Source organism: Cryptomeria japonica, chromosome 8 (assembly GCF_030272615.1).
Source record: "Cryptomeria japonica chromosome 8, Sugi_1.0, whole genome shotgun sequence".
In the NCBI taxonomy this organism is placed as follows: domain Eukaryota; kingdom Viridiplantae; phylum Streptophyta; class Pinopsida; order Cupressales; family Cupressaceae; genus Cryptomeria; species Cryptomeria japonica.
Window position 1 is genome coordinate 57329613 of NC_081412.1, and position 26273 is coordinate 57355885.

At 37.6% G+C, this 26273-nt stretch overlaps 1 protein-coding gene across 1 annotated transcript in view; it reads right to left on the reverse strand.

Annotated features, from left to right (window-relative positions):
* The window catches only part of LOC131857518 (uncharacterized), an 83447-nt gene that overhangs the window by 34839 nt on the left and 22335 nt on the right, over nt 1-26273 (reverse strand). The window contains exons 2-4 of the mRNA XM_059210179.1: nt 6669-6962; nt 5661-5943; nt 159-446 (exon numbers count right to left, since the gene is read on the reverse strand). Of these exons, the coding sequence (XP_059066162.1) occupies nt 159-446; nt 5661-5943; nt 6669-6962 (865 nt within the window). The remainder of the gene's footprint in view (nt 1-158; nt 447-5660; nt 5944-6668; nt 6963-26273) is intronic.

Consider the following 26273-nt stretch of genomic DNA (forward strand, 5'->3'; position numbering starts at 1 on the left):
ATCCCCTCTCCAACTTTATCCTAATCCCTACTCAAATTCTCTTTGTCCTTCTCCTACTTAGTTTCCTTGTCCTTCTCCTGCTCAATTTCCATTTCCCTTTCCTCATTAATCTTTTCATGTTCCTCCATAGGATGGCTATTAACAATTTCAATGCTCACACTGTGGATTGGACTATTTTGATTAGAGACTTCCTCAGCTCCTCCTTCCTCTTCCCCCACTTCCTCTTCCTTCCAACTCTCCTCTCCTTTAGACTTATCAGTCTCCATCTCACTGCCATCTTTTCCAATGTCCTCTGAACCCTTGTCCTCTTGAATTTTCTCCATAGTAGCTTTTTTACCTCTTTTGCTCTGTGTCCCCTCAACCTTGCTAGACCCGCCTTCCTCCAGCTTCCTCTTTCCTTTCCCCGGTGACACCGAAAATCTCTTATTTTCCTGGATAGCTAGAATCTTGCAATGCTCATAAATGAGCAGAATAAGGCTACAATGAAGCACAGGTGAAGAAGGGTTCTTGTTGTGCTAATTCAGAGACTACAACAAAGACCTAAAGAGGTAATAGGGCAAATAAATCCTCTTCTCATGTCTAAAATGATTTAAAAGCACAAAATGGTATGTGCGGACCCTGGTAAAATGACCCTCCATAGTAATATATTTCATAATTGCATTAAGCACACAACCCCAAATTTTTTTAATATTGGAAGCATCATAATACCCCCCCATAGATTTTCCTATTTCCGCTCTCTCCTTCTCTTTAAGCGGAAAAATCTTAACTGCGTTATTAGACACTTTCAGGTCTCTAAAGAAGTAAGACCAGAGTGGGGCATACCTATAACCATCACAATGAGATCCGCATCTAGCTTAAACCTAACACCATGAATTTTGAAGGAGCCATTTATCCAATTTTCAGTGACTTTGGTTACCACTAGGTTAACTCTGCCTTTATCATAGTCGACTAGCTTTTCCATAAAATTCATCATGAATCCTTTCCTTAGCTTTGCCCAAACCTTAGGCATCTCCTTCCATGTAGAAATATTATCAAGTTCCTCTCTTCTTAGACCCCCCCCCCCATTTTAGATTTACAATTTCTCTTCTTCTACAACTTCAGAGCTTTCTCCCCAATGACACTCAAATTTTTGAAAATGCATACCCACAAAGTGTGCGAAGAATTAATATTCTTGATTAGGACTCTACCCTTCTTACATGTCATCATTAATTTCTAAATATTTGAATATTACTCATTACAACATTCATGATTAATCGTGTGATCCCTCTTTCCCCATGAATCTATCCTTTTTGATAAGTTCTTTAATATTAAAATCCATATTAACTTCCCCATTCCATATACATTGAGCTTCAGAATTTACACCAAGGTTCGCTAACCCATCCACAACCCCATTTTTTTCTCTAAAGGCATGTTCTATAATAATAGATTTAAATCTAGCAATTATTTCTCTAGCTTTAAAAATAATATTTTCTATAGTCCATGAAGGCTCAATTTCACCCTTGAGGTATTTAATTATGTTAAGTGAGTCTCCTTCCAACCATAGATTATCATTATTAAGATCTTTTGCAGTAATCAAAGTGTTCAAATCTGTTGATGCTTTAGCATAATGACTTGTTTGATTGCCCAAAGGACCAGCAACTGCCACAAGGCAACTTCTAGCAAAATTTCTGACAATGTCCCCATAACCAACTTTCCATGGGTTCCTCTTAGATGCCCCATCAAAATTGGCCTTAATCCATCCCTGAGAAGGAAAGCACCATACAAGACCATCCCTACCCTTATCCACACCAATTCTATTAATGGATAAATTCCATCCTTCATTAAAATCTTCTTTAGCAGCTAAACCATGATCAGTTCCATTTAGACATTAAAAAATCCCCCTATAGATTTTATCCACCACCACTTCAGGGTTAGCACTTTTATCCCTAAAAATCTTGTTGTTAGGCTCCTTCCAAATATTCCATATTAAATTAGGGAGAGTAAGTTTCCAAAGCTCAACATTCTTAGAATTAGAAGAAGGACAATACCATTGCTTCTAGAACTCTTCCAAAGAGTTCGGGAAAACCCAGCTCAACCTCCACCTACTAAAAATAATATTCTAGATTTCCTGACTGAAATACACTGGTAGAGGATATGACAAGTAGACTCCTCCTCCCTTCAACAAAGAGAACAGCTATTAGGAAAAACAAATCCACGTTTATGGAGATTATCAAGAGTTAACACCTTATTCTGGATAAAAATCCAAAAGAAGATATTAATTTTGGACGTCAACTTCTTTATCCAAACTTTAGCCCACAAAGGGATCTCATCCAAAACTTTGTTGTGGATAGACATTGCTGAAGACACAAAATATTTCCCATCCAAAGTTTCCCTCCAAATTAGATAATCCTCAACATTGTCCACAAAAATTTTAGAAGAAAGCAGAATCTGTAGAAATTTTAATCCTGGACAAAGCTCGCTGAACTCAATCTACTTCCCATTTCTCTAGTAGTCTCTAACAAAAACTCCATACCTACTTGTGAACCAGTCTTTCCATTCCTTAAGGATAGGAATTTCCTCCAGTGGTTTATCCATAAACCATCTATCCTCCCAAAATCTAATAATTCTCTCATTCCCCAATTTCCACATTCTTCCAGCTATTGCCCAATCTTTAGCCATTTGAATTGCATTCCAAATTGCAGATCCTTCAACAAAGAAAGCATTTTCCATAAATTCTTCCTCAGATGGTTGCATGTAAAGGTATTTATTTTTCCAAATTAAATTTCATTCTCTTTCCTCCCCTTTCATTCTCCAAATTTGTTTAGCTAACAAGGCATTATTCATAGTTTTTATATTCCTTAGTCCCAAACCCCCATATGCCTTAGGAGTACAAATATTTTTCCAAGCAATAAGGGGGATTCTATTTTTATCTTCCGCTCGCGACCATAAGAATTTTTTTTGGAATTCTTTCAATTGCCTTTGCAAACTTTATGGGGATTTTAAACAGACTAAAGGCATAGATAAGAAAATTTTGAAGGGTAGCTTTAAGCAACATCACCTTTCCTGCTTGGCTAAGGAGGGCTCCTTTCCACCCCACCAACTTGGTATTGAATCTATCAACTAGCTTCATCTAGAAATTCTCCAAAGGCTTCAGGCATAGAGGGAGACCCAAATAGGTTGAAGGAAACTCAACAATTTTGCATCCAAGGATTCTTTCTATCCTCCTTTGTCTATCCTCAGGGGTATTGATAAAGAACAAAGAACTCTTATCCCAATTAATTTTTTGACCAGAAGTAGTTTCATAGGAATCCATAACACTCTTCAATTTTCTCACTTCCCTAATGGTATCTTCTCCCATAGTGATCAAATCATCAACAAATTGTTCATGAGTACAAGTTATGTTGGAAGATGAAGGTTTGAGGCCTTTGAGTTTCCCGTCTTCCATATTTCTCATAATAAATCTACCCAAAATTTCAGCCAAAATAGTAAACAAGATAGGAGAGATGGGATCCCCCTATCTTAGGCCTCTAGTGCTTTTGAAGAAACTAGAAGGGGATCCATTAATAATAACTATAGAGGTAGAAGTTCCAATCAACTGAGAACAAAACTGAATCACCTTTTCCCCAAACTCAAAAGCTTTCATAATTTTGAAAAGGAATTACCAATTCACTCTATCATATGCCTTAGACATATCTAGCTTAAGAAAAAAACCCTATTTTTTAGCAGTAGTTAAAGAATGAATGTTCTCATGAACAGAAATAATAGAATCCAGAATCTGTCTACCAAGGACAAAACCATTATGATAAGCTGAAATAATGAGGGGAAGAATATCCAGCATTCTAGAAGTAAGAACCTTAGATATAATCTTGTAAACAGAATTACAAATGCTAACAGGTCTGAACTTATTAAGTGAATCAACTCCAAAGATCTTAGGAATAAGAACGATAAAGGTAGCATTGAGTTCTTTTAGGAGCCTCCTTGAACCAAAGAATTCTTTAACTCCATTATAAATATCACTCTCCACAATATGCCAGAAGTTCTAGAAAAAGAACATAGGGAATCCATCCGGACCAGGAGACTTATTTCCATGAAAAGAAAGCACTACCTTTTTTATTTCCTGACTCGAAGGGATCTGAGATAGATTTCTGTTGTCATCCTCATTTAAAATAGGAGGGATATCTTGAGCAAGAAGATCTTGATTTATGATATCCAGTACATCCACCCCTCCCAATAGATTGCTAAAAAAATTCATAGCTTCCTTTCTTATTTCATTTCATCCGATAAAACCCCCCTATTGCAGGATAATCTGGAAATCCTATTTGCCGCCCTATGCTTAGGAGAATTTAGGTGAAAAAACTGGGTGTTTTTGTCACCTTCCTTCAAATACAATGCTCTTGATCTTTGTCTCCAAAAGGTTTCTTCATTAGAGATAATTTCATAGTATTTAGACAGCAAAACAATTTCAACATTTCTCACATCCTCAGAAAGGCCTTCCTCCTGGATTTTCTCTTGAACATATTTTATATTAGTCTTAATTTGAGCTTTACTTTTAAAGATATCTCCAAAAGTCTCTTTGTTCCAGATCTTGACTTTAGCTTTTATAATGTTACGCTTTTTGGCAACTTTGAATAAGGTCGTTCCCTCAATCTCTGAATTCCACCATTCAGAAACACAGACTTCCAACGACGGGTGGGATAACCATGCTTTTTCAAATCTAAAAGGAAAATTTTGCTTAGCAAAAGTTGAATTGGTAGTGAAAGAAATAGGATAATGATCAAATCCAATCTTACTAATTGATGCCAAAGAACAGTTATACTTAGAAAGCCAATCAGGAGAAATAAGGGATCTATCCAACCTTACTTGAATAAGATCGAAACCAGTTCTTCGATTGGTCCAAGTATAATTTATCCCTTGGAGATCCACATCCATCAAAGCTTGATCATTAATTAAATCCATAAGATCTTGTCTACCATCTAGTTGCAAAGGGAGGCCTCCCATCTTTTCATCCTCTTTTCAAAGAGTATTGAAATCTCCCATGATCATCTAGTTTTTTTCAGCAAAACTTAATCTATCTTCAGCCAGGCTCCTCCAAAATTTAGTTCTTCCAGCTTTAGAATTAAGCGCATAGACATTAGTGATAACCCATTCAAAGTTATCCTCAATATTCTCAAGCAAGACTAAGGTCCTATTGACCCCTAAAGCAATTTCCTTACCTATAATAGTGTTTTGGTTCCGAAAGATAGTTGTGCCTCCAGAAGCACCCTCCGAACTGGTTCCTATCACCCCATTACTTTTGGATATTCTAATCCTTTCCACTTTATCCTTACACATCTTAGTTTCTTGAATAAGTACTGCATCTGGTTTATTATCTCTAACAATATTATGCAACACATCCTACTTATGGGGGGCATCCAACCCTCTAATATTCCAAGAGATTATCTTCATACTTTAACTGGGGATAAGGCTGACTAAATGGAGCTTTGTGTTCCATCAGCATGATTCTTCCATCTTTCCTATTCCCTCTAATTCTTTATGGAAGGTCTCCCCTGCTTTTTGCTCTAACTTCCAACATCTGCCCCTTTCTTATTCTTGCTTCTAGTTGAGATACCTACATTGGGTCCTCCATTATTTGACTTGCCTTCTTTAGTATCGAAAATCCTAAGATTTCCCTCAATAGCCACCGTTTCCAAAATTTTAGGAGAAGTTTTACATTGGGAATTCAGGATCATATTTCCATTCTGCTTTGGACTTCCATTGGTTATTAACAACAAAGGCTCAGTATCTGAGATATTATAGTCATGCGCTTCATTAAAGTCTTCCACATTTTCTTTACTATTAGATGAAGTTGAAGCATCATCATAGGAACTCTCATCAACTTTACCCTGGATGATAGGACCAACCTTCTGATCCTCTGATTTAGATTTTTGAACCTTTTCTTCTTTCCCATGCTCTTCCTCCTTGTTGCTTTATTTATAATTGTTAGAACAGTCACAAAGAGATTTTTCAATGTTACTATTCACACCCTTCTTTTCTGCATTTTCAATCTCGGTCACTTCCTTCTTAGGGACAACCTCTAAAGGTAGTTCATCATTCTTACCTTTCATTTGCCATTTCTGCTTCAAGTTGGTATCATTTTTACTAATCTTACTCTTCTTAAGCGGGCAAGATTTCGCCCAATGACCCAACTTTTTACAATGAAAACAAACAAATGGGAGAGTTTCATATTCAATCGCTTGGGTCCATTTCCCTAATTTAGAGAGGATCTAAATAGATTGAGGCATATCCGTCATTTGATTAACATTGACACAAATACAAGCAAAAACCAACCTTGATTTAGCTGTTGTCATTGAGTTGATTGAAAGAAGTTCACCAAATGATCTCACGATCCCTTTAAAGACTTCCTCATTCCAGAATTCTAGTGGAAGGCTAGGGAGATGCGTCCACACAGGCACCGATACAAAAAAGGACTCATCCAGTGGGAGGTTAGGAGCCCATTTCTGTAAAGCCAAGGTTGACTTGTCGAACATCCATGGCCCTTCATAGAGTACTTTATTCATATCTTCTTCATTATTAAAGGCAAAGGAAAAAAAGCCCTAGGCAAAGCCACCACATCCACTTGACCTTTGAGAATCCATTTCCTCCATATGAAATTCCTTACAACATCAATGTTAGGTCTAAAACCAACAAACCTTCCCACTAAGGTCATAGCTAAGCCAAACACAATGAAATCAACCAGCTTATCCAGAACAGAAATAGCAAAAACCTCAGTTGCCGGATTAGAGATATTTTTAACTTCCGGAAGACCAGATTTCACCAAAGGCCTGACTCCAAAAAGAGCAGACCATTTATTTTCTTTACCTCTATCATGTGGGTCCCCAGTTTTGGAATCTTTCTCTTCCACCGATTTGACTGTCGTCTTGTCCTCCTTGGTATCCTGAGAAGCCTGGGGGCTAGCATGATTACCAGCTCCGCCCGTAGAAAGACTGTCATCCCCATGAATTCTACCATCCCCAGATTTAAAATTTGAATTTCCCGCTAGTCACTCCGCTTTCAAGGTATTGTTGACTCATCCACGTCATGAGAATTATGAAAAGAATGAGGATAAATGGGGACATTTGAAGGCTTGCTAGAATCACCAACATTCTCATGAAAAAAGTCATCCAAATTTGGCTCCATCTCCTCGATAATTAAACCTTGGGAAGCCTTAATTCTACAAATTATTCTCATGGGAATATCATAGGTTGGACTAATAGTAGTAAAACTCATGCACTAAGGGAGAGAAATTTGAATAATGCAAAGTTTAAGAAAAATTATTACTCAATTAAATAAGCAAATTGATTGAAACGATAAATAATAAATGTGGGAATTTATGCAATCCCCTAGGAATTTGAAATTTAAAAATAAGGCTTTTTCTAGAATAACCTCTTAATTTAAATTTAAAATTACCCACTAGGAGATTTAAAATTAAAATTAGGGCTGAAAATAACCTCTTAATTTAAAAAATTTTAATTTTAAATGATCTAAAGGAAAATTAAATTTAAAATTAGGGCTTGTAGAAAGAACCTCTTGATTTTTAAAATTTCAAAATAGATCTAAGGTTGAAATTGAAATGATGAATCCAAAATTGAGAAACACACAAGATTAATTTAAATTTAAAAATTAGGGTCTTTGTAATTAACCACTTAATTTTAAAATTTAAATTTGAAATTTGATCCAAGATTCCAATTTTGAATTGGAATTGAAATTAACACCCAAATTTGAAGAGGGAAATTCAAAATCTAAACAACCTGCAAGCTCAATTTTTAAAAAATTGATAATTAGTGTTTTTGCAATTAACCACTTAATTTTAAAATTTAAATTTGAATTTTGAAATTGAAATACACTCAGATCTGAAACAATTAATCCAAATATTTCAATTCACAAGTGGTGTATTTCAATTCACAAGTGGTGTAGGAGGACCTTGCAATTTTTTAGGATCCAATGTTTTGGTTTTGTGTTTTGTTGTTTTCATGTTGTAATAAGGTCATGTAGACCATATCATATTGATTTGATTCATGATGTAAGGTTTGATACCACTTTTTACTCTTTGCGGTCCATTAGGACCTAGTTGGTCAGCTAGGGTCAAAAATCACCCAAATGTGCATATGGGGTGCCACCTATGATAATGGTGTTTTTGAGGCATATGTTCCCTAAATGTAATGGTTTTAGGGTATTTAGATGGTTTTTGTTCATATATGTGAAGATTGACAAATATTGCCAGAGTTGCTTGAGCAACTTTGCAACTTTTTGTTGTCAAAACATACCAATATTATGTAAATCATGTTTCCAATGCCTAAGAAATCCTCTTTTGGGTTGGGGAAGTTGGAGGAAGGTTTTCCATGGTCTATAAGGAACTCTAGATTGAAGTTGTATGGTTGGTTGTTGAAAGCAAAAGAAGAAATCATTGTTTTCCCTGAATTTGACTATAAATCACGTCTTTCAGACATTTTTCCTTCCTTGTGCAGATTGGGGCTTGCTCAATATGTGTGTGGGGTTTTATTTCTTTGACTTAACTTTCTTTTGAAATCAGTTTGAGGAGTTTTTGTGTATATTTGAAGGAGAAACAGTCAAATTTGCCCAACCAGGTCAGGAAAACCCACAAACCTAGGGTTTTGAATAAAAAATGTAATAACTTGACATTCCCTCACCCAAATTCATGAAACTTGGGGGAATGTTAGTTATAAGGATTTATTTTAAGATTATTTTGGTTTCAGGGAAGTTCATGGAAGGATGCATGACAACCAAGTAGATTTGACGTAGCATCTCAATGTGACAGGTTACTCTTTGAAAGCAAATTTGTGTGCTGGGAAAAATATTGAGAATACAGAACCCAAATGTTGGTGGATTTGGTGTTTTGGAGTTGGTACAGAGGTGTTCCAAATTATGGGAAAGTTATTTGAGTGAATTTGAGCATAGTCTCTTTGTAAAATAGGCCTAAAAGGAGCTCTAGGCTTACTAGGACAATCCATTTTCCAAGGAGAAATACAAAGTTTCAAGGTTTGCAAGTGTGGCAAGTTTTAGGCCTTGTGGAAAAACTTCATAACATGTGTTAACATTGGAATTTTCACCTTGTTGTTGGTGTGTATTGGTACTATCCCATTGTGAAGGCCTACTAGGCCTAGTAGGGGTGTAGTACACTTGAAGGGTTAGTGACTAAAAAAGGGTCTCATTTGGGGTCTAAAATGTTGTCATAAACATGTTCCAATGTCCATTGAAGACTGCCCTAAAATTTCCCATGTCCTACTCACTTTGGTCTTGTGAATGAGTAGGGAAACCTTGAAAAGTTTGGTTAATGATGGAACATTGAATTGGCCCATCATGTTTGGTGTTCAATCACTAATGTGTTGAGTCTTGTGAGAGGTTTGGGGTCTGTTCTTGACTACCTAGAGTGGATCCAAGAAATTATTAATTGTGTCAAGGTAGGTTCTTGTTTTTGGTGGTTGAACCTGGAGGTTTCCTAGTTGACTCAAACCCTCATAGGGCTTCAACAAGCTCAATTTTGAAATTAAAAATTAGGGTTTTTATGAAGTTAACCTCAAAATTTTTAAAATTTGCAAGGAAACCAAACTTGTAAATAAAAATTTAAATTTTAAATTGCATACACACTCAAATCTAAGAACAAAAATAAGAAGTAAGCATAGGACACATCGGGTTCACCAAAATGTAAAGGGAAAAATTGGATTTGGCAATTTTTAACATAGAAGGGAGAAATCACCAAATCAATTTCGCTTGGAAAATATTCAAAAGAGGGAAACGATTTTACTAGATTCCATCACAAATCAAATAAGGACTAAATACTAAATGGATTGGATTAATTTTGTGAATGTTTTTCCTCTCTTTTGTAAGTTGAAATGCTGATTTAAGGTAAAATGCTAAAAAATGAAGGTAAAACTGAGAAAACAGTGAGCTACAAATGCGGGATTAAGCTGGGCACCTCGAATTGAATAGTATAAGACTAGTTGAATCTTACCCTTGAAAAATCTCCTCAAAATTTGAGATCACAATGTGGAACCATTGTCCTTCAAACTTTTCGCATGCCAAAAAGGGTTGATTCGTATTTATGAATGAAGCTTATTTTGAGAAGTATAGCTTTGTACCTATTTCCTACACATAGAAAGAAATGGAAATAGGTTAGGAACAGGGGCTTGCCTTAGGTCAAACCCCAGTTTTGGAATTAACCATGAAATTGAAATAGATGTAATTGAAATGACTGTAAGGAAAGGTTCTCCTTTTGAAGGAGATGTTGAATTATGACTAAAAATTGAATGATTAACCTCCTTGTGAAGTCTTGCTTGCCTCCACATGGAATTAGGGTTTCATGAAATAGGATGTAGAACTCCACTTCAATGCTTGAATCTTTACCTTATCACTACTCCAAGGCTTGAAGGAAGACTGAAAATAATCAATTGATCTTGAATGCTAGATCTCATATGATCTTGAATTTGTTCTTGGATGTCATGGATTGCCAAATGAGAGGGGAAATCCTCTTTATATGCTTGCCTATTAGGGAAAATTGATTAATTTTTTGAAATGAGTTGACATAGAGAGGGAATTCCCACTCATATTTGAAATGTGAAAAGGGTTAAAGGGGCCCCAAAAATGAGGGGGACCATTTGTGATATCTTGAATCAAAGTTAACTAAGAAGTCTGTATTCACTTCTTCTTAATCCTTTTCATGCTTTGGACAAGTCTTTTTAAGCCATCCTAATATATCCTTCCATAAGAAGGTGACAAGTATAATAGTTTAATTTTGTCTCCTTATACATGTGTCCTTGACCATAGTGATTCCAATGAAAAATGTGTTCCATGGCCCCTATGATATCCTTTCCAAATACTAGTACTTTAAATGATGAGTCTATTGGAATCAAGGATTACTGAGAGGGGGGGTGAATCAGTGATCTACCAATTATCACATTTTCAAACTTAACTTTTAACCATCAAAAGCATATACTTAAAATTGAAATGCAGAAACAAATAACAAACAACCACAAGATCATAACATTGGATTCAAGCTCTTGGTGCTTGGAATTCAGATCCTCCATCAAGAAAACTAGGAATCACTCCCTAGAGGAGGTCAGAACCCCTAAAAGAGTCAAAATCCAAGAGATTGACTCTGATTTGGACATTACTGAAGAAGCCAACACCCCCCGCCACTCTAGCATATTGGCCTCTAAACCCTCAGAGAAATCCCTGAGAGACCCCTCCTCACACGACACGGGAAACTCCATTCTGAATGTTATAATGCCCCTGACCCAACACAAATTGACCTCCCATTCTATGAGCTCCACCTAGATTTCTGAAAGCCCCATCTCCTCTATGAATCCGGAGATAGCCAATTTCCCATCCCCAACCTTTAGGATTGAAAAAATGCTGGTTGTTGAAGAGGCCAGTAGCATGAAGGAAGAAGATCCCAACCTGGATGAGCTTGAGAAAAAGATAGAGGCCCTCTCTGACAATGTGTAGGTGATTACCAGCAGACTGGAGGCGACGAAGTCCAAGATGCACAATGTGTCCAAGTTCGCGCTGAATGTCTTGAGATGCTCAGCTACTACGTTGTGCCTATTACAGGATACCATGACCAAAGGGAAAGGTAAGGAGGATGATGACTACAAAGGCTTGTTCAAGTTCCTCATGAAGGAATGGGCTAGAAAGTTGCTCCCTAAGAAGAGCCAAGGGAAAAAGAAATAATTGTCTGCATGTGGAGGAGATTTTTGTCTAGGTTGTGTAGTTGCGGGTTGGATAAGCCCAGTTTAGGCTTATGTTTATATTTTGTTGTTTATTGCCCTGCATGGCATATGAATTATACTCTGAGTGGTAGTTTTTTATCACTGATAAACTCTCATAGTATGGTTTTTGTTTTTGATAGAGGCAAAAGGCTGGTACTTTGTTGATTTTATGTGAACAATGGTCTTGCCATTGTTCTCTTAATTGTACCTATGGGTCAGCCCCCTCATTTTTGGCTCCTTTTACTATCAAACACATCGGATTTTTACATGGAAACCAAAATGGTACAAACCATGGTGGGATTTGAACCCACAATATTATTTCACTATGGCCAGTAGCAAAAAAATATTACAAAATGGGAATGCACAAGCATTTAGGCACACCGCCTAGAGCTCACTACTCAATTACAATAAATCGAAAGGCTACAACCCTTCGGGAAGTCTCATTGATTAAAAAGTTGTTATAGTGATGAATTATAATGTATGAACTCTAAATAGCATCTACTATGTTTAGATGAGTTTCGGTTAAGTGCAAAACACTGATTGGATCACCTTCTCTATTCTGCTCTATACATTGTCTCAGTCAGCTACCCGATCAAGAATGTGCACATGAAACTACACCAAAATGGATTCTTGATCTCTTTTCACTCACATACAATCACATCATACACAAAAAAGATCACCCATACCAAACTTATATACCGGGACCCACAAAATAGATCATACATCATGTCGGCCTAAAGGTGTAACATGTAGTTATAGGTTGGCTTGATCGAATCCAAAAAGATAAGTGTGGATCACCAAAATAATGTATCTAAGTCGGCCCAATCACCAAAAAGCATCCAAACCCAAAAATGCTTTGTTCTTTTTCGAATACCGATTAGTAGGCTATCGGTTAACACCTACTTCTAGATAGGAAGAATCATGACCACTAGAATGAATCTCCATGAAGAGTTTCGATCAATGACAACCCTAAACCAAAAATGAGGCACCATAAACCACCATAAATCATTGGATGAGTGTCAATTACCAAAAATATCCCCCTTTGGCATTAATGGCAACACTCATGAAAAATGACTGAGTGCTGATCACTGAACACCGGTTCAAAAGAATCATAAGAATCTCTAAGGCTTCCCCTTAAACAAAGAATTCCACTCTCCAATACTGTACATTTTTCACTGTTCCTCTCCCCCTTTGACAACAATGCCAAAGATGGGTTTTTGTCCAAAATTTATATACAAATGATAAACACTTTACAAAAACCTGAAGAGGTCAGCATAAACAATCTTCAAAAATCCTAGGTGAGTATCCCACCCATTCTTCAAGTTGTCCAAAACTATGATAAATGCATTAAATATAATAGCATGAATTTCTAGCTCTCTTAAATATTATGATATAGGTCAAGCCATCTCCTTCATACAATCAACCTTATTACTTAGCATAGTGCCTAACCAGGTGGCAATCAAGTTCCAGAGTTCACCTACTTTCCTCAAAATTTTCTCCTTACCTGCTTGAAGGCTTGAGATCTAATCATTTAAGGCTATAATGTGTCCTTCAATACTTCTAGTTAGTGTTGCATTAGGATCAAAGGACTAAGAGATGTTAGCAAGCTTTCCTTGGCAAACACCTATCTACTTATCAATATCAATAGTAAACTTAGGCAAAATGAGACAAGATTTATACAATTCACCGGCTTCTAACAATGTGTTATAAATAATCTACAATCTCTTATTCATTTTCACCCTATCATCTTCAATCATCTTCCGCAATGTTTGTTTCCTAACATCCTTGAACTTAGCCAAAACTTTTTTGTGTAGCTGTCTTCTCCAAAGAATCAAAACTGGTGTTTGCACTATTCATTAATTGCTATAATTTACCGGAGGGGCTGCTATTTGAATCTCACTGTACACTAGGGGCCACCTTCTGCAAAAAATATATAGACATCAAAATTAGCTTTTTATCTCCAGTCTCTAATTTCACTAGATCTTGACTAGCTTGGGCTTGCACAACAGCTACGAGCATAAGCTTCTCAATAGGAGACATCTTCCCAAGATCAACAAAGCCATCAAGATTAATTGGAATCTAAGGTAGGGTCCCCCTAACAAGAGGAGTGACAATTGTCAGACTAGCTATACTTTTTCTTTGTGAACCTCAACAACCTTAGCTTCTATTGTCTCAACATCCTTCTTCTCTCCCTTGTCCCTTTTATCTATTGCAACAGTGTCACCACTTGGTTTAGTATCAACCTATTGAATCTTAGGGGCGACAGAGCTATCTACAAATGGAGGAGCATCATCAGTCTCAACATCAAGTGGTGTATTATCTTGGTCTTCTGATTGATCCTTAGTCTAAGTCTCAACCTTCAAAATTCCCAAAACACCTTGATTATCTACCGGTTGAGATGGCTTGAATGCATCCTTGTATAGAGCATCATTTGCAATTATCTTCTTCCATATCTCTTCGGTTTCTTTCCTCAACTCCTCGACATTTCCAATCATCAATCTATTGATCCTATTTTTACTTTTGAATTCCTTCTTGTTTGTCTCTTAAATTAGCCTATTTTATTCATCATGAGGATACAAGTACATACATTTACTAGCTCTCTCTCCTTCATTTATCTATCAATCTTGCTTGTATTCATTCTTCTTGCATATATCAAAACTATACAAATCCTATGGAATGATCTTTTCTAATTAAATTAATGTTTTACTAAAATTGTGCAATTAAAGTACAACTACTTCCTCAACTTTTCTCTTATCTCCTTCATCAAAATTCTCAAAGTATGCTCCAAGGTACTTCAAATTGCTACCCACTATTATTTCATCTATCAAATGATCTATTGATAGTGGAGTAATGATTGTGTACTTACCTTGTATGTTGCCAGACTCAAGGTCTTTGTCGAGTTGAATTTTGACCTGTCTACCTTTTTTGGATCTTCTAGTAGGAGCAGAATTAGATTTTGCTTTCTTGGATTGTTTGGCTTCACCGGTCTACAACTTCCTCACCACTCTCACAAATTCTCCTTTCTTCTTGGCCTTTCTTTCCTCCTCCTCAGATAGTTTATGAGGCTACCGAAGATACTACTGTTGGAAAAATGAAGGAATTGATTATGTGTTGCATTGATGTTTTGTCATTGATATCAACACTAGTTGTTATGACTATTTACCGGCTTCTAGTAGAAGGATTGGATTGGAAAGGTTATCAGTTGATTGTTACCGGTATAATCTAGATGATGGAATAAGTTTGTATGGATGGTTCATATGCTTCTGAAGTGTGTTTCCTTCATTTGGTATTGACCTGATGATCGGATGCTATCTTATATTCTAGTATGTCTGCTTTCTTGATCCAGTTAGGGTTTCACCGGTAGAGCCTTATTGAAGATTATTGATATTACACATAAATTGTGTTAGTATGGCTTCTAGAAGGGATTCAAGATGCTGATGGTGATTGTGTTTGTACCTTGACTAAATGAAATAAATGTTGTAGCATGTGTGGATCTATTTAGGTTCGGTACTATCTAGGTTTTGGATCGGCTTCATGAAAAGTGTTGTTGATGCATCTCTAGGATGTTTTATTGGTTGGATGACATTTGTTTGGCCTCAGGCCAGCATGCCTTATGATTTTAATTTGGTATCATGTAATGGATTTTTTGTATTAGCATTTGGGTGGCCAACCTAATTGTTTAGGTCCCAGTTTTGTATAAATATGTGTAAGATCTCTTTGTAGATCATATATGGAGTGAATAATGTAATAATCATATGAGCAGAGGGTTTTGTCGATCATAGGTGATTGATTTTGGTTTATGCAATAGGTTTTAGACCTCCTATATTGAGCTTAACCGGAATTGTAATTTGGCATGATTGATGTTATCTCTGGCAGTTCATCTTTTCGGATTGTTGTCCAATTATTTTCAGGTGGCTAACCTCTTTTGTAGTCAGTGAGACTCCATTGTGATGAGAAGTGTTCTCTTTTGGACACAATGGATCACTGAGAGGGGGGTGAATTAGTGATTTAAACAATTTTTACTTAATCAGAGCTATATTGGTACAATATGAAATAAACAAAATGTAGACCGGTTACCAAAATAATGCAAACAAGATGTGTATGAGAAATATCTAAAAGATTAATACAACACACACATGAAGATGCAACACATAACACCAGATGTATGAGGAAAACCCAATGTGGGAAAAACCTCAGTGAGAATAGTTGTTGGAGATCTTCTGCTCCAATCTAGCCTCACAATGAAAAGATCCGATTACAGATTTTAGGGAACCAACCTAAGGAGAACCAACCCCTAATTTATGAGCACCAACTCAAAGGTGCACCAACCCCTACACAATTTATAGGCTTCAACCTAAAGGAGCTACAACCCCTGCACTAATCACCTACTTAGAGAAAACAATATGAAAATTCAAATATACAAATGAGATCCCTGTTGCAAATGAAGTTTTGCAACTCTTCCAATACTCTACTCTATCAGTTTCAATCTTACTGGTTTGTGATCACTCCACGCACAATGCAACTGAGAATATTTGTTGATTCTAACTCTTCTGAGTCTTCTCACCCTCTTTTTGTTGAATTGAAATTACACTTGATCACACTTTATTAAGTTCTATCTCAACCGATTTGTCACCTCTACATTCTGCACTCTCTATCAGTTTGTTCCTTGCATCAGTTTTCCCTACTTCTCCTTACCGGTACAATCTTCACTCACAAACACTTTAGATGTTTATCTCTTCAACTCTCAGCAATTTCACTCTATCCTTCACACTTCAGCAGAAACAACTATCTATCTTAGGTTGCCATATTTAAACTGAAGCTTTCCTACCAAGAATCAATTCAAATAGAGGGTGACTAGGGTTTCCCTCCACTGATCAAATCTTCACTAAATCTAATCTAATTTGCCTTGGATCACTCACCTTCTTTTTAAGGATAAATCATCATATTTTTTTAATTTGTCCAATGCATGCTTGCTTAAAATAGAAAACCTAACCTTGATTTTTGGCCTTGAATCTAGTTGACACATTTATGATCCAGTTATTTACTGTTCAAGGTCATCCTGCAATTTGATTTCATGCTTTGATCATGATGCCAACAACCGTCTGATCTTCCTCTATCGTCCATCCTTTATCAAGCTGCAAACACCTGCAATAAATCTATGATTTTTCCAATCACATTAAATGTTGACCTATCACACCTACCATGATTTAACAATGCACACATTGACCTCTACCTTTTTTACAACTGGCATCCACCTGTCAAACATGTCGACAATCAACCTACTGACATTGAGTCAGTTCATGCTCATTCATTCAACAAATCCTCATACCAGCATAAACCCTTACCAGTAAAACCTTCTCATGCTGCTATCCAGCAGCATACACTACATCGATAGCTCAACTTCACCTTTAGTGGTTTGTGATCTCTTGACACTCTACCTCATCATCATAGACATTATCCCAAACAAAAAACTAGCCTACATACCAGTTACAACTTGTCATGCCAACACACAACTTCATATCACCTCTTACCGGTGATTTCACTTATAATCTCAATACCTTCTTGTCTTCCACGCCTTCATACCAGTTGACATGCCTTCATGTTAATCGTCCTTATGTTAGGTACATCCTTATGCATACCAGTAGACACTTATTTGACATCAATTGACCATACCAACAATCACCTATTCATCGGTTGACATCAATGACAACTCAATGCCAACAATCTCCCCCTTTGGCATTGATGTCAATATTTTTTGTTCTGGTTTCTCTCCCCCTTTGATAGTAATGGCAAAGAGAACCTTAGTCTGACACCAATCATACTGCCAGAGTCTACCCATAATCTATCTCTTGTCTACATCTGGTTAGGACACATTCTCCCCCTATGTCCATGCTTCACGATTCAAGAGTCATAAGATAGTAACAATTGTTGACTCCCCCTGAGCCATACATCCTCCTACACATTTAAGTGTTGCCAGATGGTGGGAAAACTCCCAAATTTTGTCTCAAGTACTCAAATGGGCCCAAAGGAAGTGTTTTGGTAAATTTATCAACAATCTGCTCACCAGTTGGAACATATTCTACTATGACCTCCTTGTCTACTACATTCTCCCTCAAGAAGTGATACTTGAGTGCAATGTGTTTTGTTCTTGAGTGCATTATTGGATTCTTGAAGATGTTGATTGCACTTGAGTTATCACAATGGATTGGAATAGGTTCTGGTATCTCCACCTGTATGTCTTTCAGTGTCTTCTTCATCCACAAAACCTATGAACAACATGTAGCAATTGTTGTATACTCTACCTCAGTAGTAGATAATAACATTGAATCTTGTTTCTTGTTGTGCCATGATACTAATTGGTCTCCTAAGTAGAAATCACCTCCATTTGTACTTTTTCAGTCATCAATACATCCTGCCTAATCTGCATCAGTATAAGCCTGCAAAGAGAAGTCTCCTTTCTTTGGATACCACAAGCCATAACTGGTAGTTCCTTGCAGATACCTAAAGATTCTCCTAACTGCATTTAAGTGAGACTGTTTAGGAGCACCTTGGAATCTTGCTACCATGTAAACAATTTGTACAATATCTGGTCTAGATGTTGTTATATATAACAAACTATAAATCATAGACCTATATAGTGTTTGCTCAACTTTCGGTGACTCATCTAGTTTGCTCAACTTACAACTAGTAACCATGGGAGTACTTACCAGTTTTTTGTCCTCCATTTGAAATTTCTTCAACATGTCTTTAAAATACTTGGTTTGTGAAATAAAAATTCCTTTCTCCTGCTGTGAGATCTACAAACCAAGAAAATAGGACAACTCACCCAGCATGGACATCTCAAATTTTGTCTTCATCTGATTTGCAAATTATTTGCACATGATGTCCTTGTCTCCACCAAATATAATGTCATCCACATACACAACAACTATGATCATATGGTCTCCATTTACATTGATGTACAAGTTATTGTCTGCATTCCCTTTCTAGAATCCTTTCTCCTTCAAGTACTTGTCTAACCGGTGAATACCATGCTCTGGGGGCCTCCTTCAAACCATGCATGGCTTTCTTCAACCGGCATACAAAACTCTCATCATCATGTAATATATATCCTTCTGGTTGTTCCATAAACACTTCTTCCTCAAGGTTACCATTCAAAAATGCATATTTAACATCCATTTGGTAAACCTTGTATCCTTTATAAGCAGAGAAAGCTAAAAACATTCTTATTGCCTCTAACCTAGCAACTGGTGCAAAGGTTTCTTCAAAGTCAATATCTTCCACTTGATCATATCCTTTGTAAACTAACCTTTCTTTATGCCAAATTATCTTTCCTTCTTCATTCTTCTTATTCTAGTCGACCCACTTGGTACCTTGACATTCTTGTTTGTCGGTCTAGGAACAAGTTCCCATGTTTGATTTTTCTCAATTTGTTTCAAATCTTCATCCATTTCATCTACCCATTTCTCACTTTTTCTAACTTCATCAAAAAATTTGGGTTCTAATTCTGTCATGAGGCAGAAATTTACCTACTCATCATTTTGGGCTAGTCTCTTTCTTGTCTACACACCTTCATTTTTATCTCCTTTGATCTATTCTTCTGAATGGTTCTTCTGCACATACTGGTTAGAGTTCTTGCTTGGCACTTCTTCTACTAGTCCATTTTTAGATTGATCTCCATGCTCATTATCTAAAACTTCAATAGAGGGTGTTGGTGCAGATTCTTTCTTGTGTAGGTCTTCATCTATCCTCACATTTATACTATCAACCATTTTTCTCAATTTCTTGCTATAGCATTTGTAGGCTTTGCTATTTGTTGATTAACCCAAGAAGATTCCTTCATCACTCTAGGAATCAAAACTTCCTAATCCATCAACATCTCTCTTGATGAAGCACTTACTTCCAAACACTCTAAAATGTTTGAGTGATGGTTTTCGGTCATACCATAACTCATAAGGAGTAATTCTACTATTTAATCTTAGTTGTACACAGTTTAATATATAGATAGCAGTATGAACTACTTCCTTCCAGTATGTATCTAGTTGTAGCATCGGAATTAGGAATCATCAAAACAATATATCAATCAAAACACTAGACATGATAACTCAATCAAAAGAACACTCATTGAAATGAACCTAATTCCAAGCACACTCAATAGAGGCATAAAAACAAAGCATTTAAAAGAAAATATCATGCAAACCATATAACAATTTGAATGCTTCTTCCATGCGGCTCCATTGTTGTTCTTTCCTCTTCAATGGATTTGTGGATCTCACCTACAAATGCACACACAATTGAAAGCAAGATTGATGAAAAGCTCAAGAGTACTAGAAGCGTAAGTTTGGTAGTTTGATTAAGGATTCGGATTAGGTTTGATTGAAAATCATCCAATTTATAGAAGAATTGGACAAGTGACAAGATTGGCATGATGCAATTCAAATGGAAATTGCAAATCAATATGACAAATTATGCACTTTCCATGCACAATTTGATTGATTGATAATTGATGACAAATTATGACACATTCTATGTCAAAATTGATTGATTATCAATTATGACAATTTCATGACAAATTGAAATGTCATTCCCATAGAATTAGGAGATGAAATAGGAGGGAAAAGAAATTAGAAATTAGAAAATTAGAAAATTGAAATTGATGACAATTAGGAATTAGAAATTGATGGAAATTAGGATTTAGTGAATTAATCAATAATTTTTCATTTATTAATTAATTCACTCACAAAGAGGAATAATTAGCCAATTAAATAAAGATTTAATTGTAATGAGGAAACTTAGGATTAATAAATAATTTAGTAATCCTAGAGGAAGAAATGACAAATTAGGTTAAATGAACAAATCATAAAACCTTAGAAGACAAATTAGAAATGCGAAAATGACAATTAGGTCGTGATTGAAGATAATTAATGTCATGACCAATGTGACAAAATGATTTGATTGATAAATGCGCCAATTGACGAGGAACAATGACAAATTGATCCAAATTGACATAATTGAGACAGACAACGATCGATGACAAATCGGTCACAAAATGACAAGATCGACAAGAGGACAAGAACCGATGACAAAATGGATTGCAAGATGACAAGATTGATAATTACCATGATCGATGACAAATTGATCGCCAAATGACAAAATTGGAGAAGACAACGATCGATGACAAATCGATCGTAAAACGACAAGATTGACAAACCGATCGCCAGATGATAAGATTGAAAAGAGGACAAAACCCTAATTAGGATTGACGATGTCCAAAATGATAAGATTGATGATACGATTGATAAGATTGATAAGATTGATAGGAGGACAAAACCCTAATTAGGATTGATGATGTCCAAAATGATGACAAATTAGCACGCTCATTGATGCAACAAGATAAAATCGATCAAAATCATGACTGGATAATGTTGTCGACAAGACCAAATTTGAGGACGAGATGATTGAAGAATGTAGAAGAATGACTTGATGCTCGCAAATGATAAAGACCAAGTGCGAATCATAGGAGAAATGTTAATGCGACTCAAAAACCTAAAATGAGGCAATGCGCAAATGTTAAAGTATGACTTCACAAGCGTTGACCATTTTTGGGTGTCTACATTTTGCCCCTCTTTGAGACAATGCAATTCTGAGCGTTGTTTCAAAGAATAATAATGAAAATGCCCCAAACAATAATAATGACATATGCATGCCCCCTCGAGGAATCGGCCGGAAACATGTGGAAAAGAGGCCAATTGATCGATAAAAATGATAGGATCGAACGGACTGACAATTGGAGATCGGATGCATGAAGGACAAGCAATGTAAGGTGCACAAGACCGTGACCAACATAAGATGGAGAGGATGCACGTCCATCTATGCAATGACAAAGAGCTATAAATGGGACCAAGAGGGTGAAAATTGCTCATTTGCACTAGCTAAAGAGGAGGATTTGTTGCTCTGGACAAGGACACTTGCAGACAGATGGTGAACATTCCAATGGCGGATCACCTTAGAGAACGTGTACGCACATTCAGATGACCGGAGGATGCAGGAGCAGCAGTATGTATCTCTAAAACCCATGTTTTGAATTACATGAATTTTGACGGCTTACGGGACATTGCGGGGCCCACAGGGGATGCAAAAATGAACTCCTGCGCTTGTGTCATCTAGTTCTACGCTTGTACAGGGAGTTCTACGCTTGTGTAGGAAGACACAAGTGCAATTCATCTAACACAGGTGCAGCTTCTATAACACAGGCGCAATAGTTCAGAAATGACTCACTTTTGATTCGAAACTGCATGCAAATGACCTAAAAAGGGGGGACAAGGGTGGGATAAGTCAATACGGATGAAAAACACCCTGATTGAGACATGAAAATGAGGATATGCAACTCGTAGGAGCAAACCCTAAAACTGACAAAATGATGCCCTGATTGTGATGCAGAGTCGACAGTATCCGTTGATCACGCGGGAGAATCATCTTGACTACTTCATGCTACGACACAGACTCAGGAGCACAGAGAGAGACACATTAGCTGGACTGGGGATATATTACATCACATACATGCCCAAGATTAGGGCAAACACAGGATTGCTTACCGCATTGGCAGAGCGATGGCACTTGGAGACCTCCTCATTCCATTTGGCAACTGGCGAGGTGACAGTGACTCTAGAGGATGTATGGCGCATCCTCCGCATTCTGATACATGGGGAGATGATAGAGTATGACCCAGTGACAGGTAGAGATGCATTGTGCAGACTGTTTGAGTGTGACGCAGATGATCTGGACATTGTCGAGAGGGAGATTCGCTGGGAGACTATGGCTGCCGAGTATGACCGACGATATGTGGTGATAGCAGTTGTGATAGCATGCCTTCTAGCAGGTGACAGATGAGGACATGGATTCCCTATTGGCTGGGGAAGAGTGCTAGAGTGGATGGCGATAGAGGGGACAGTGTATGCATGGGGACCATGTGTACTTGCTATGTTGTATTTCCAGCTGCATCAGATAGCGTATCAGGGAGTTCAGACTCTGAGCTGTGGAGTTACATTGCTTCAGGTATGGGCATTCGAGCACATTGCCATATGTCAACCGATTACAGATAGACAGGTTGTACCACACCGACCATATGTGTACAGCTATGGTGGAGCACTGAGACAGGGTCCATTTGGATACATATTATACTCGCGACATGAGCTAGACTGACTGACAGAGTTCATATGGAGGCCATATCGAGATTGCCCCAGATGGTCAGATGATCAGGATGAGCTACCATACTATAGATAGGAGAGGTACCTGATTGGGTGACTAGTGAACTGCCAAAGAGTGATTGAGTTGTACCTGCCAGAGAGAGTCAGGCGACAGTTTGGAGAGTGACAGGATGTACCTAGGAGGACTACATGCTTTGCCCGATCTCACCGAGAGACGAGTTAGTGGGGGAGTATGATCCAGCCACATATAGCATATGCTGACTTTGCACAGTTACAGCAGAGACAGTGGGAGTGGTGGTCAGATGTGGTGGATGCTGGGACTACAGAGGAGTATGAGACATGGTTCGCACAGTGATGGCCAGTGCCTTTGACTGATCCTGACATTCCAGTACCAAGGAGACAGGAGGACTTCCCACTCACAGGAGAGGAGGGAGATGATGAGGACGAGGAGGATGAGGATGACGGAGATGGGGGAGAGGATGGTGATGAGGATGATGAGGATGACGAGGATGGGAGAGATGATGGTGATGAGGATGATGAGGATGACAAGGATGGGGGAGATGATGAAGATGGTGGTGAGGACGATGAGGAGCCAGACTCAGCGGATCAGGAGACATTGCAGGATATTCCCATAGAGCCAGAGATAGCTAGGACAGAGGAGATGGACAGGTGCAGGGCTACCATAGCGAGCCAGCAGGATTATATTGCGACATTGGAGAGACAGAATGCCATTTTGAGGATAGAATGAGATACAGCACTAGCTCAGGCACAGCGAGAGGGATAGAGAGTCACTGAGTTCATTGGGTCGATTAGGGATGCCAGTGCACGAGATATGGCACAGATGCTGGTAGAGACCGGCGAGGAGAGACTGTATTAGAGGACACTATATGAGACTGCAGTTCCACCAGAGTGGAGAGCACCTTCATATCGGGCATGATCGAGGACAGAGAGCAGGTCACGCTCTCGGAGGTCATTGAGCAACATAGGAGTGAGTGGACCGATGAGACCACCACAGCCAAGACCAGGAGGGACATCATCTACCAGACATGGCAGGGATGAGGAGGACAGAGGGAGCACCGAGTGATAGAGGCACGTACTCCATAGGACAGACAGGGGACATTATGTAGTTTGACATGTTGTAATCAGCCTGCGGGCCATACTTAGGACAGACAGTCCGATTTTGTACTCTGACATTATTATGATATGTGATATGATATGCATCGATATGATGGGATGCAATGTGTTATGACTGATGTTATTTTCCATGTATGGATAACTTATGCACTTATTTATGAACATGTATGGATGCATTTTTTTATTGTATTTTTTATGCATTTATGAAATGAAATGGATAAAATGCTTGATGTAATGCTTGATGCAAATGCGAATGTACTAACCAAATGGATGCAGGATGCAGCATATGTGCTCGAATATCGGAGCACTAGACCAAAATGACTATCCAATCGGACGGAAGAAGTGTTAGTAAGAAATGAGATAGAAGACAGTTAGAGATGATGAAAACTTGCTTTCAGTAATGCACTTTGTAGGTGAGAACCTTTATTTTTATTTAGCAAAATGGATGCGTAGCATCATGGCATTGAAGGCCAGAGCTAAAATGCAACCCTTTTTGCAAAAGACAGACACAGCATAGACAAACGACAATCACAATCAAAAAAGAAAGAGACCATGAGCCATCCCAGTCACTCTAAATCACTCAGTGACATCATCGAGCAACATAGGAACATGATCGAAGCCAATGATAAATCAATTAAAAAGATAAGATGCACAAATTCCAACAAATCAAACAAACATCTTGATCTTTATTGTCAAAAGTTGAAAGTGCTGATAGGACGATCATGCTGTCTGGTTTCAGGAAATGCGGTACCCCGTCTAAGACAGGACACAGTCTGGTTTCGAGTATACCACACCCTGTATAAGACCCATGATAATAGGAACAAGGACAAATGATTTGGATACTGATATTCGATCCGTATGGCGATAATTTTGATCAATTTGAATGTTTGGTTTGATTGAAAAGGTTCATCTATTTATGCATGATTTCATTAAAGCATGATATTGGATTGTGAGTGTCGCTGGATGAATGCTCAGTTATCTGTTGATGCATAAAGGGAATACTTTATTGCAAAATGCGTGTTTTTGTGAGTCTTACAATTTTTTTGTGTTCATTTTTTCAGGACTTTATATGACCTTTTTAGAGATTTTTTTCAGGACATTATTCGATTTTTTTGGATTATTTCAGGACATGATTCGATTTTTTTGGATTTTTTTCAGGACATGATTCGATTTTTTTGGATTTTTTTCAGGACATTTTTCAAATTTTATGATCTTTTTTCAGGACTTTTTTCAATTTTTATGACTTTCTTCCGGACTTTTTTCAATTTTTATGGCTTTCTTCAGGACTTTTTTCAATTTTTAAACGCTCCAGTGATTGATCATGACGAGGGAAAAGCACCCAATGCGCACTTGAAAAACACATAAACCAGGACCAAAACATATGTACAAGACACTGGAGTAAGCAAGATAGTGATGTTGACCAATAACAGGCCTGGAATAAAACATTGAGTTGAGACAAAGATAGGCATGATAACTGGCCGAGAGAAAGCATGGCTAAAAGTCATGATAGATGACGGAGCAATAATCTCATTACTCATGGTGCCTGATTGCCAGGTTTTCACCATGGTACTTGCCCAAAGCGCCTGTTTGCCAGGTTTTCACTAGAGGGCGAATCATTTTTTGCTCTTTACTTTTTCCTCTTTTTTTTCTTTCTTTTTTGCTTTTTTCATTTTTTTGTATTTTTTTGATTTTTTGATTTTTCATTTTTTGTATTTTTTTCAGGATCATATTTGAAGAAATATCTGACAGAAAACTATGCCCAGTACTTGCGAAGATGCATGCTATTAATAGGATCAGACAGAGGTTCACCTTCTGGAGTCGCAAGCTGATATGCCCCCGAGCCATAGGCTACAGTTACTATGAAAGGCCCAACCCAATTAGGTTCAAACTTGCCCTTGATGACGTCAGTAGACTGTGCATTCTTGGGATTTGCCTATAAAACTAGGTCTCCCACTTCGAAGTGTCGCCCTTTGACCTTCTTATTATAAGAGCGACGGAGACGGTTTTGGTATGCTTGCAAATGTGTCAGAGCTGTCTGACGCTTCTCATCTAACATCTCAAGCTGATGCAGCCGAGAGACTCTGTGTGTCTCATCATCAATCAGGTGTTGCAAAGAAACTTGCAAGTAAGGAATCTCCACTTCCAAGGGTAAAATGGCTTCCGCACCATACACCAAAGAATAAGGTGT